Here is a 13245-nt window from a genome sequence, read left to right as displayed (position 1 = left end):
AAGAAATTTGGTGTCTTGGTGCCCATTAAGTGTCCTGCCTTTGACAGCCAACCACCATCGCCTTTGTTTGCCTTGGTGTATTACAATATATTCACTTGTATTACTGATATTTCCAAAATTTGTTGAAACGACTGTTATGCCTTAAATGAATGATTGTCAATTTGAATTTAACCCCTTAAGGATGCAACCCATTTTCAGCTCTAGGACCCAGCCCTTTTTTGACCACTGTCACTTTAAACATTAATAACTCTGAAATGCTTTTACTTATCAATCTGATTCAGAGACAGTTTTTTCGTGACATATTCTACTTTAACATAGTGGTAAATTTTTGTGGTAACTTGCATCCTTTCTTGGTGAAAAATCCCAAATTTGATGAAAAAATTTAAAATTTAGCATTTTTCTAACTTTGAAGCTCTCTGCTTGTAAGGAAAATGGATATTCACAAAATTATTATTATTTTTTTTTGGAATTCACATATACAATATGTCTACTTTATGATTGCATCATAAAATTGACGTGTTTTTACTTTTGGAAAACATCAGAGGGCTTCAAAGTTCAGCAGCAATTTTACAATTTTTCACAAAATTTTCAAACTCGCTATTTTTCATGGACCAGTTCAGGTTTGAAGTGGATTTGAAGGGTCTTCATATTAGAAATACCCCATAAATGACCCCATTATAAAAACTTTATACCGCCCAAAGTATTCAAAATGACATTCAGTAAGTGTTTTAACCCTTTAGGTGTTTCACAAGAAAAGCAGTAAAGTGAAGGAGAAAATTCAAAATCTTCATTTTTTACACTTACATGTTCTTGTAGACCGAATTTTTTAATTTTTACAATGGGGTAAAAGGATAAAATGTATACTTGAATTTGTAGCCCAATTTCTTTCGAGTAAGCACATACCTCATATGTCTATGTAAAGTGTTCGGCGGGCGCAGTAGAGGGCTCAGAAGTGAAGGAGCTACAAGGGGATTTTGGAGAGTACGTTTTTCTGAAATGGTTTTTGGAGGGCATGTTGCATTTAGGAAGCCCCTATGGTGCCAAAACAGCAAAAAAAAAAAAAAACACATGGCACATGAGGAACGTAACAAGGAATTAAGTGAGCCTTAATACCCCACAGGTGTTTCACAACTTTTGCACATGTTAAAAAAAAAAAAAAAAAAAAATTTTCACTAAAATGTGTGTTTCTCCCCAAATTTCACATTTTTGCAAGGGTTAATAGCAGAACATACCCCCCAAAATGTGTAACCCCATCTCTTCTGTGTATGGAGGTACCCCATTGACCTGAAGTGCACTACGGGCAAACTACAATGCTCAGAAGAGAAGGAGTCATATTTGGCTTTTTGAGTGCAAATTTTGCTCGGGGGGCATGTCACATTTAGGAAGCCCCTATGGTGCCAGGACAGCAAAGAAAAAAAACACATGGCATACCATTTTGGAATCTAGACCCCTTGAGGAACGTAACAAGGGATAAGGTGAACCGTAATACCCCACAGGTGTTTCACGACTTTTGCATATGTAAAAAAAAAAATTTTTTTTTACCAAAAATGCTTGGTTTAGCAAAAATTTTACATTTTTAAGAAAGGTAATAGCAGAAAATACCCCCCAAAATTTGAAGCCCAATTTCTCCCGATTCAGAAAACACCCCATATGGGGATGAAAAGTGCTCTGCTAGCGCACTACAGGTCTCAGAAGATAAGGAGTCACATTTGGCTTTTTGGAAGCAAATTCTGCTCTGGGGGCATGCCGCATTTAGGAAGCCCCTATGGTGCCAGGACAGCAATAAAAAAAAAAAAACACACATGGCATACAATTTTGGAAACTAGACCCGTTGGGGAACATAACAAGGGGTAAAGTGAACCTTAATACCCCACAGGTGTTTCACAACTTTTGCATATGTAAAAACATTTTTTTTTACACTAAAATGCTTGTTTTCCCCCAAATTTTACGTTTTTACGAGGGATAATAGCAGAAAATACCCCCCCAAAATGTGTAACCCCATCTCTTCTGAGTATGGAAATACCCCATAAGTGGACGTGAAGTGCACTGGGGGCGAACTACAATGCTCAGAAGAAAAGGAGCATCATTGAGCTTTTGGAGAGAGAATTTGGCCACGTGCATTTACAAAGCCTCACGTGGTGCCAGAACAGTGGACCCCCCCCCCCCCCCACATTTGACCTCATTTTTAAAACTACACCCCTCACGGAATGTAATAAGGGGTGCAGTGAGAATTTACACCCCACTGGCATTTGATGGATCTTTGGAACAGTGGGCTGTGCAAATTAAAACATTTATTTTTCACAGACCCCTGTTTCAAGATGTATCAGACACCTGTGGGGAGTAAATGCTCACTATACCCCTTGTTACATTCCGTGAGGGGTGTAGTTTCCAAAATGGGGTCACATGTGGGTATTTATTGTTTTGCGCTTATGTGAGAACCGCTGTAAAATCAGCCAACCCTGTGCAAATCACCAATTTAGACCTCAAATGTACATGGTGCACTCTCCCTTCTGAGCCTTGTTGTGCGCCCGCAGAGCACTTTGCGCCCACATATGGGGAATCTCTGTACTCAGGAGAAATTGAGTTACAAATTTTGGGGGCTTTTTTTCTTTTACCGCTTGTGAAATTTAAAAGTATGGGACAACACCAGTATGTTAGTGTACAAAAATGTTTTATTTTTATTATATTTTTTTTTACACCAACATGCTGGTGTAGACCCCAACTTTTCCTTTTCATAAGGGGGTAAAAGAAGGAAAAGCCCCCCAAAATTTGTTAGGCAATTTCTCCCGAGTACGGCGATACCCCATATGTGGCCCTAAACTGTTGCCCTGAAATACGACAGGGCTCCAAAGTGAGAGCGCCATGCGCATTTGAGGCCTAATTTAGGGATTTGCATAGGGGTGGACATAGGGGTATTCTAAGCCAGTGATTCCCAAACAGGGTGCCTCCAGCTGTTGCAAAACTGCCAGCATGCTTGGACAGTCAATGGCTGTCCGGAAATGCTGGGAGTTTTTGTTTTGCAACAGCTGGAGGCTCCGTTTTGGAAACACTGCCGTAGGATACGTTTTTCATTTTTATTGGGGGGGGGGGAGGGGGCAGTGTATGTGTGTATATGTAGTGTTTTACTCTTTATTTTATGTTAGTGTAGTGTAGTGTTTTTAGGTTACATTCACACTGACGGTGGATTTCACTGAGTCTCCCGCTAGGAGTTTGAGCTGCGGCTAAAAATTTGCCGCAGCTCAAACTTGAAGCGGGGAACTCACTGTAATCCGCCGCCAGTGTGAATGTAACCTGTACAGTGGTCCCTCAACATACGATGGTAATTCGTTCCAAACGAGCCATTGTTTGTCGAATCCATTGTATGTTGAGGGATTCGTGCAATGTAAAGTATAGGAAGCTGTACTCACCTGTCCCCACTGCTCGAGATGGTGTCCCCGGGACTCCGCTGGGCTCTCCGCAGTCTTCTCCGGTCCTCCGCTGTCTTCTCCGGTCCTCCGCTGTCTTCCGCAAGGCCTTACTGGGCCTGCGTAGCGACGTCATTACGCCACTGCGTACGCCATTCCTATTGGATGACGTGCGCAGCAGCGTATTGACGTCATCAGAGAGGGCCGAGAAGACACCGGAAGACCAGTGCTGGACCCGGAGGGCACCCCGGAGAATCGTGGAGGGGTAAGTAATACTTACCGCACCACACGGGGAACATTAAGCTGCTATCCGGCAGCAGCTTAAGCATTTGGCGCTGCCGGATAGCACTTAATGCGAAGGCCCAGACATAAAAAAACATTGTATGTCGATGCTGACATCAACATGCGATGACCTCTGAGAGGCCATCATATGTCGATTTCATCATATGTCGGGGCCATCGTAGGTCGGGGGGTCACTGTACATTCACTTGGGAGGGGGGGGGGGGGGGCAAAACTACAACTCCCAGCATGCACTGACAGAACGTGCATGCTGGGAGTTGTAGTTTTGCAACAGATGGAGGCACACTGGTTGGAAAATACTGAGTTAGGTAATAGAACCTATTACCTAACTCAGTATTTCCCAACCAGTGTGCCTCCAGCTGTTGCAGAACTACAACTCTCAGCATGTACTGATTGCCAAAGGGAATGCTGGGAGATGTAGTTATGGAACAGCTGGAGGCACGCAAGTACAACTCCCAGCATGCCGAGACAGCCTTTTGCTGTTCTGGAATGCTGGGAGTTGTAGTTTTGCGAGATTTAGAGGGGTTCAGGCTGGAGATCACTGACAGTGGTCTCTAAACTGTGGCCCTCCAGATGTTGCCAAACTACAAATCTCAGCATGCTAAGACAGCAAACTGCTGTCTGGGCATGCTGGAAGTTGTAGTTTTGTAACATCTGGAGGGCTACAGTTTAGAGACCACTGTCAGTAATCTCTAGCCTGAACCCCATCTTGCAAAACTACAAATCCCAGCATGCCAACACAGCAAACAGCTGTCAAGGCATGGTGGGAGTTGTGGTTTTGCAACATCTGGAGGTCCACAGTTTAGAGACCACTCTCCAAACTGTCGCCCCGCAGATGTTGCTAGGCAACAGACTCCCGGACACGCAGCCGCCATACTCACCTCCACCGCCGCCATGATCACAGCCGCCACCATCATCTGGAGCTCCGACGCCGGGTAAGTGACCGCCACCACCGCTACTACACGGTTCCCTCCGCTGTGCCCGGACATCGATGGGTGGGCATAGCGGGGGGAACCCAACTTTAACCCCCCCGCCCCCAGTCTGCTATTGGTCGGTCGCTCCGCCGATCAACAGCAGGGAAAGGAGGGGGTGGCACCCCTGCCACCTCACTCCTATCTCTTCAGTCTTGGACACCCCCGATTCCCCTTAATTTATCGCGGCGCCGCCGTTGGTGGGCAGGGGGAGAGCGCTCCCCCTGCAAACACCATAGATGCCGTGATCAGAACTGATCACAGCATCTATGGGGTTAATGCTGCCGGGACAGGCGCGATCGCGGACCCGGCTGTGATTGACAGCTGAGTCCCGCCGCCGATCTCCTGCGCTGCCCGTGGCAGTGCAGGAGATCGCTTGGACGTATGCATACGTCCATTTGCGCGAACGTGTAGTTCGCCTGGACGTATGCATACGTCCAATAGCGGGAAGGGGTTAAAGAGCTGAATAGAGGGGGCAGAGCTTGCCCCGCCCTTGCTACCCAGTACAGTGCTTCCTCAAGTTGCATTCTTGTACCACTGCGGGTTGAAAGGTGTAAATCAAAAATATATAAAGAATTGCCTTGTAAATTTTGCAGTTGTGAATCTGCAATGTCAATTCTGCAGCAGATGCGTTGTGTGTAAAAGCACCCTAAAGAAGGTTCATACACAGTATTTAAGTCAGCATTTTCAGCCAAAAACAGAAATGGAAGTAACACAGGGAAACACTACAATGGTAAGATTTTCTGCCTTTTTTGTAGTTTGAACCTATTCCTGGCTTTGCCTAAACATAATAACCAAAATACTATGTGTAAACCTGACCTAAAGCTTTACTTCCATAAAAAAAATAATAATAATAATAATACATTTTTTTGTCCTTTTACACAGACATGCCTAAGGTTTTTTCGAGGTTTCAGTGCTGAAACCTCCTACGATCTCTAAACACGTTTGGGCGAAGTGCAGCCCTCTGCTATGTCTGGAGATCGGTGGGAGTCAACACTAAAACCCTGAATGATCAAAATTTTAGACATGCCTGTGTGAGGGTGCATTCACACGAGCATATTTACGCTGCGGATCCGCTGGTGAAGGCCAGCTCTATGCTGTCTTTACATGTGCCTGTCCGTAGCAGCAATACTCCGCGACGAGCATACACACTGCAGAGATGTGCGCCGCGTACTCGCACATGGCAGCCACTCTCCCTAGGAAGAGAGCTCCTGCGATGTAAACTGCGACCCGCACCTCGCAGTGTGTTTGCTCGTAGCGGCGTATTGCCGCTACGAGCAGGCACATGTAAAGACAGCATAGAGTGGGCCTTCACCAGTGGATCTGCAGAGAAATAGGCTACAAAAATCTGCTCGTGTGAACATACCCTGAAAGTACTTTTTTTTATATGAGAATAATGCTGCAAATTATATTTACAACCCAAATAGTGAAGGCATGTCACCAGGATAAGCCATTGGTCGGGTCAAATCTCTGGGACTCCAACCCATTATAAGAAAGGGCTACTATGTGGTATTTTCATTTTCAAGACTTTTTGGGATCCCAAAAGCTGAACACAACTGACAAACATCTATTGCAGAGTTAAACCAATGCACTTTGTTTTCACTTCTATGGAGGAATAAAGAGGTCTTTATCTTTCTTATACCCAACTTGATACCGTTACTACACTTTGAACATTGGAGGAACTTTTTTAATCTTGTGCCGAGGAACAGTATAGTATTTGTCTATGACAACCAATCAGAAAATGAACAAAACAATCTGATTGCTCCACCGATCCTTTGCAAAAGGTTAGATACACCTCACACATGGTATTTTCTGCTGCAGATTTGCTGTAGCAGATTTTGAAACCCATTGAAGTAAAAAACAAGGATGTGTGAACTGACCCTAAGAGTTTATTCAAATGAACTGCAGATGTTCTCGAAAATAAGCAACAGAAAGCAGCTGAATACACCTGTGAGAACGGACTCTAAGGGTAGGGTCACATGTATACCCTGGGTCCTTAAGGAGTTATTCAGGAATTAAAAAAAAAACAGAGTTAATTTATTTCAAAAACCAATGTCTGTCTCCAGGTTGGGTGTGGTTTGGCAGCTCAGTTCCATTGAAGTGACTAGAGCCAGGTTGTAATACCACACACAACCTGGAGACAGACAGGGAGTGGTTTTTGAAAGAAATTAGCTCTGTTTATATACTCCTGGATAACCACTTTAAACCGCTATCAAACTGTATTAAAGCCCAAAGCACACTGGAGTCTCCTGCCACCCCCTTCTTCTGCACAGGCAGTGTATTAAAATACCAGAACTCACTGTACAAAACTAAGTTTGCGCTGCCTAATACTTGTTTAATAGCTTTATGGTCCTGTGTATTGTTAGGATGTGTGTATTCAGCCAACAGGTCTAGTTGTTACAGTTTCTGAATTATAATAATGGACAAATCATTTTGAGATCCTTGTGAAATAAATCCTCGCCTTAATGTTCAGTTTTAATATCAGCATCCAAATTAGAGAGTGCCGGCTGTACGGGAAACACAGGAGAATATGCATCCATATGTGGATTATTTATCATCTCACAGTCATTTAACATAGAAAGCCTTAAAAGATTTAGATGCTTTAAATATCTCCAGACAGAACCTAAGCACCATAAGAGATGATCTCTTTACCCTTAACATACTTAACAAGTAATCTCATTACCTGTGCTCTGCTTGACTCAGATGCAATTACTAAAAAATACATTACTATGTGCAGCTGAACAAAAGAAAACAAACTGTTGACAACTCAGATTCTTCAATGAGCTCATTACTTCTGACAGATATGGAAAAATGGAATTAAAAGATTGCGATCAGTCATGCCCAATTTCAAAGGATGTTGTCAAATGCTCTACGTACTTGAACTTTCAGAAGAGAACTTTGTAGCTACGCACTTAAGGCTTAAAGGGGTATTCCCATCTAAGGGTACTTTCACACGAGCAGATCCACAGCGTATATTAAGCTGCAGATCCGCCACTGAAGGCCCCCTACAGGGTGCCTTTAGATGTGCCTGCTCGGAGCGTCAATCCGCCACTACGAGCAGACACTGCTGCGATGTGCAAGTTGCCGCGCATGCGAGTTGTACTCGCACACATCGCGGCAGCTCCCCCTGCTACCTGAGCTAGGCAGAGCATGCGCACGGCGACTCGTACATCGCATTGTGTCTGCTTGTAGCGGTGGATTGCCGCTCCGAGCAGGCACCTGTCAAGGCAGCATACAGCGGTCCTTCAGCGGCTAAGGATCCGCGCTAAGAATCCGCTCGTGTGAACATACCCCTAAAAAAATTAACGCATATCTCTAAGGTTTATCATCAATGGTTGGGGATCCAATCTTTTGCAATCCCACCAATCATGAGAATGAAGAAGACATAGCGCTGTGTTGCCATTACTGTTTTTTCCACTGCACATAATCCTCTGACCACCCTGATGGCCGGGAGCAGATTTGCTCGGGTGGACAATTTAAAAGAGGACACAGAACCTAAGCAGTGTTAATGAACGTCTCCTCAGTGGAATATGTAAACAGTTTTCAGCTGCCAAAACTGCTTACAGACCGACATCGGGAAGGGTAGTAGACTCATACCTTAGGTTTAAGTCAAAGTTGTTGCCAAGGGGGATTAGTGGGGGTCCCAGGGCTTGGACCCACATGATCAGCTAGCTAATTTTGGATCTTTGCCAGCAGACCAGCAGACAAATGCTGTTCTAGGTATCAACTACTGCAAGTGTCACAAACGTAGGCTCTTTCATGCCCAGAGCTTCCTGCATTGAAAGCCCCACCTCACGAATGATTGACAGTTTTAGACTCTCTCAATGGAAGAAGATTTGGGCACTGAAGAGCTTGCTGCTTGGATAATTGTGTCGGTGGCAGCTGGGGCAGAAAATATTGTTCATCTCGTTCTCATTCACATAGCTTGCATGACCAAGAGCTAAGGTATGATTCCACTCCTCTCCATTATGTCATTATGAGCTGATAGCAGTTTTGATAGCTCATAACCGCTGTCAGATTAACTTTAAAGGGCATGCCTGGGGCTGCACCAAGATCACAGGGGTCCCAGCAGCGGCACCCCTGCGATCATACATCTTATCCCATTGTCCTTTGGATAGGGGATAATATGTATAAAGCTGGAATACCCATTTAAATCTAAGGATGGAGGGAGGTTGCAGAGGTCGACGCCTTACCAACCTAGCAATAATCCCAAACATTATATTACAGTAAAGCACATCATTGTGCTTGTAATGGGTTGAATACTTTTTTAGGCGCTATAGACTAGGCTAGCAACTTCCAATTGCAGATTACATTTATGTGATGATTTCAACAATAATACAATAAGCAAGAGCATGGTCTCTTCTAAGTATAGTGCATCAGAGTCACTGGTAGAGAAGGATCTGGGTGTACTTGTAGATCACAGACTTCAGAATAGCATGCAATGTCAGGCTGCTGCTTCCAAAGCCAGCAGGATATTGTCATGTATCCAAAGAGGTATTGACTCAAGGGACAGGGACATAATACTCCCCCTTTATAAAGCATTGGTACGGTCTCACCTGGAATATGCTGGTCAGTTTTGGGCACCTGTCCATAAAAGGGACACTGCGGAGCTGGAAAGGGTGCAGAGACGTGCGACTAAACTAATATGGGGCATGGAACATTTTAGCTACGAGGAACGATTAAAGGAGTTACAATTGTTTAGTCTTGAGAAGAGACGTTTAAGGGGGGATATGATAAACATATATAAGTATATAAATGGCCCATACAAAAAATATGGAGAAAAACTGTTCCAGGTTAAACCCCCCCAAAGGATGAGGGGGCACTCCCTCCGTCTGGAGAAGAAAAGGTTTAGTCTAAAGGGGCAACACGCCTTCTTTACCATAAGAACTGTGAATTTATGGAACGGTCTACCTCAGGAACTGGTCACAGCAGGAACAATTAACAGCTTTAAAACAGGGTTAGATACATTCCTGGAACAAAATAACATTAATGCTTATGCAGAATTATAAAACTACATCCCTTCCCCTTATCCCCTTACACCCTTCCCTTCAATTCCCTGGTTGAACTTGATGGACATATGTCTTTTTTCAACCATACTATCTATGTAACCATAGGTGTGAACTTCTACATAGGCAGGGTCATAGAAACCAACTGGAAAGAAGAACTCCTACTTTTTCTTTTAGCTGTATGCAGTGAAATGAAATAAACTATGTGTTGGACATTGGTTTTCCATGCCAGAAATAGCAAATGTAACATTTGCAATCATTATCCCTTTCTGCCAAAATCTACTGAATTCAAAGCAGTAAACAGCGTAATTTTTACCACTGAAATTGACTGCAAGCTGCTGAAAATAGCGAAGAAACTGGTCTTGAAAAACCCCTCAAGGACCACATACTTTGTGAAGGTTCTCTCTCTCAGCGCTAAAGGTTTTGAATTTTTGAGTCAATGCAGCAGCATGAGGTCTTTGTGGTACATATTTAGTTTTTGTGTGTGTAACCTTTGGAGGGAAAAACAAAACAAAAAAAAAACTTTTCTTTATTTTTTATATTTTTTCTTTTAAAAGCTGAGCATAAGGCTAAAATAAATTGTAGAAAAAACTGACACTTTATTTTGTTCTATTGATCAATTTGATTGCAACTATATCAACATTTTATATTTTTTGCTGTTGTATTTGTACTTTTAAAGATAACTTTTTTTAAAGAAAAATCTGCATTTCTGTTGGAGTCTTTTTTTTAATCAAAATATTGTTGCTTAATTTTACACTATTGGCTGAAAGGAATAGGAATGGTATCTGAAAGATCATGCACAGTCACAACCAAAACACTGATTGGTTGAGTGGCAAGGTGCTGAAAGTCTGATTCTCACTGACCCAATATTGGAGATCTACATACAGTATTATCTGTTGCAGATTTCAATGTAAACTAAATGACTGAGCACAGCTTCTAATCTGCAGTTACAAATCATGTGCATCATAGCTGTGCAGGATCCTGTACGTGGCAATAGGCCATAATGATGATCCTAAAGACCACTGTTGTACTAAAAAAACACCTTCATGGTCTATTTACATGTACAGTATTATGTGCAGGATTTTCTGCAGCAGATTTCAATGTAAACTGAATGACTGAACACAGCTTAAAATCCTGTGCATGAAATCTGTGCAGAATAATGTACGTGTAAATAGACCCTAAGATTGTTTTGTTAAAAATGTAGTGAACTCTTTCGCCTCTATATTTGTGTTTTTCCTGTACAATAATATATAAATATATATATATATATATATATATATATATATATATATATATATATATATATATATACACACACACACACACACACACACACAGTGACCCCTTGACCTATGATGGCCCCGACATACGATCATTTCAACATGCGATGGCCTCTCAGAGGCCATCGCATGTTGAAGGCAGCATCAACATACAATGCTTTTGTATGTCGGGGTCATCGCATAAATGGCTATCCGGCAGCGCTGACTGCTTCAGCTGCCACCGGATAGCAGTTTACGGTGCCCCGTGTGGTCCGCTGACGATCACTTGCCTGTCCTCGGGGCTCCGGCGCATCCTCTTCAGGATCCCCTGCATGTTCGGCGCTCTCCATAGACGTCACATAGGAGCGGCATGTGTAGCGACGTGATGGCGGTGACGGAGAGCGCGGATGCCAGGGAAGCAGAGGCCTTGCCGGAGCGTGGGGGACACTTCGGGGATGCAGCGACATTGATGGACGGCGACATCCAGGGCAGCGGTGACTGGTTCGGAGCGGCGGGGAAGGGTGAGTACAACTTCCTCTAATAGTGGTCTACAACCTGCGGACCTCCAGATGTTGCAAAACTACAACACCCAGCAACATCTGAAGGTCCGCAGGTTGTAAACCACTGTCCTATACTTTACATTGCATGGATCCCTCAACATGAGATGGTTTCAACAACCCGTTTGGAACGGATTACCATAGTATGTTGAGGGACCACTGTATACTGGAAAACGCTTAAAGGCTATTTTGTTTTGTAGCTCTTCTACGCATCAAAATGAAAAACATCATAAAGAACAAAATGGTTGAAGTAACAAGGGCAATATTAGGGTGCACTGCATTATATACGATAAAATTACTTACTTAGAATAGTCAAATAATCTGCTATCCCAGAGATCATGGGTTCCTCTAGGTCCATCATGGAAGAAGCATGCATCTGTACCATCAAACTGATTGAGTCCATCTTCACTGTTTTTTGATGCATGACTATGTACAACATCAAGCAAGACTGTGATTCCCATAGAATGGGCAACATCAATAAGTTCCTTTAAATCATCTGGGGTTCCATACCGACTGGGGGGACAAAAAAAAGGGAACATTAATATTACCCAAACAATATTTTAAAGCAGTGTGAGAAATGTTGACAAAAAAAAGATTGTGGGGGATCAGACCATTTATGACCACATATGCTGAAAGTAGACACAAAAGGGAAAACATGGGGCATCACATGGACACATTTTTTAATGTTTAAAAAATAAATGTATGTGGTTTTCCCAACATGATTAGGGCACAACACTCCAAAAGGCCTTTAAAAAGTGTAGCTGGTGTCAGTTGGGGAAAAGCAGTGCAATATGACGATGCTTAGGTAAAACAGATAAAACTCATTAGGCATAAACATTGCCACAGCTGCTGTGGGGACCCAAGGGTTAAGGGGGCGCACACAAGTGAATGAACATCTGGCTTTCTTCCATCTAGAACTACTACATGGGTTACCTGACATACGGCACAATTATCCACACCTTTATTTATTGCTATCGATGCTGCTACTTCAGTTTCCTGTCAATAGTTGATAGGGCCCCATCTCATTTTGATACGAGGTCCTATTGTATTAGATTATTAGTTCCCCTGAATTCACCCCCCCCCCCCCTCCCCGTCCTTACCCAATGGAAATTTTGGTGTTGCTTATTTCTATACATTTTATTAACATGTAGAAGCCACCTCCTTCTTACATTTTTTGTGAAAGTTTTCTGTATGTAAAGTTTAAACATTTTTAACAGTTGATAAAGCAGGGGAATACTCAAACTAGTAGCCTTATAAAGCAAATGTTGTGTTTACGTCATCTCAACTATAACAGTTCAACCATCAAGCAAACAGTACCACCATGGGGTCCATCCAAGCACCTTTATGATCACATAATCAGGCTGAGAAACCAAGAATTGTTGCTAAGCACTAAATCCTGTGGAGACTTATTAACAACGTGTTCTAAAGATAGCAGCAAAAGGCCAGCAGTAGAAAGAACCATAGTAGAAGAGTCCTACTTAACACTGAAAAAGTGTGAAATGACAAAGACATCCTAGCCAGTTTAGGCTGGGTTCCCACTACGATTTGTAACTACGGTTCCCGTATACGGCTGGGAGGAGGGGGGGGTGGGGCTTAATCGTGGCGCCCGCACTCAGCCGTATAGAGGAACCATATTTAATGCATGTCTATGAGCCGACCATGTTTTTGCCTGCGGTCGGAAAACCGCATACGGCCGAAAAAGCAGCCGACCGGAGGCTGCGGTTCACTCTGGTCGGCTCATAGACATA

At 43.2% G+C, this 13245-nt stretch overlaps 1 protein-coding gene across 1 annotated transcript in view; it reads right to left on the bottom strand.

The window, feature by feature from the left end:
- Window positions 1–13245, bottom strand: part of GBE1 (1,4-alpha-glucan branching enzyme 1) — a 264980-nt gene that overhangs the window by 142844 nt on the left and 108891 nt on the right. Inside the window, exon 8 of the mRNA XM_056559362.1 lies at window positions 11801–12010. Coding sequence (XP_056415337.1) covers window positions 11801–12010 — 210 coding nt within the window. The remainder of the gene's footprint in view (window positions 1–11800; window positions 12011–13245) is intronic.

Source organism: Hyla sarda, chromosome 2, assembly GCF_029499605.1.
Source record: "Hyla sarda isolate aHylSar1 chromosome 2, aHylSar1.hap1, whole genome shotgun sequence".
In the NCBI taxonomy this organism is placed as follows: domain Eukaryota; kingdom Metazoa; phylum Chordata; class Amphibia; order Anura; family Hylidae; genus Hyla; species Hyla sarda.
This window is presented reverse-complemented; position numbering and strand designations above follow the sequence as displayed.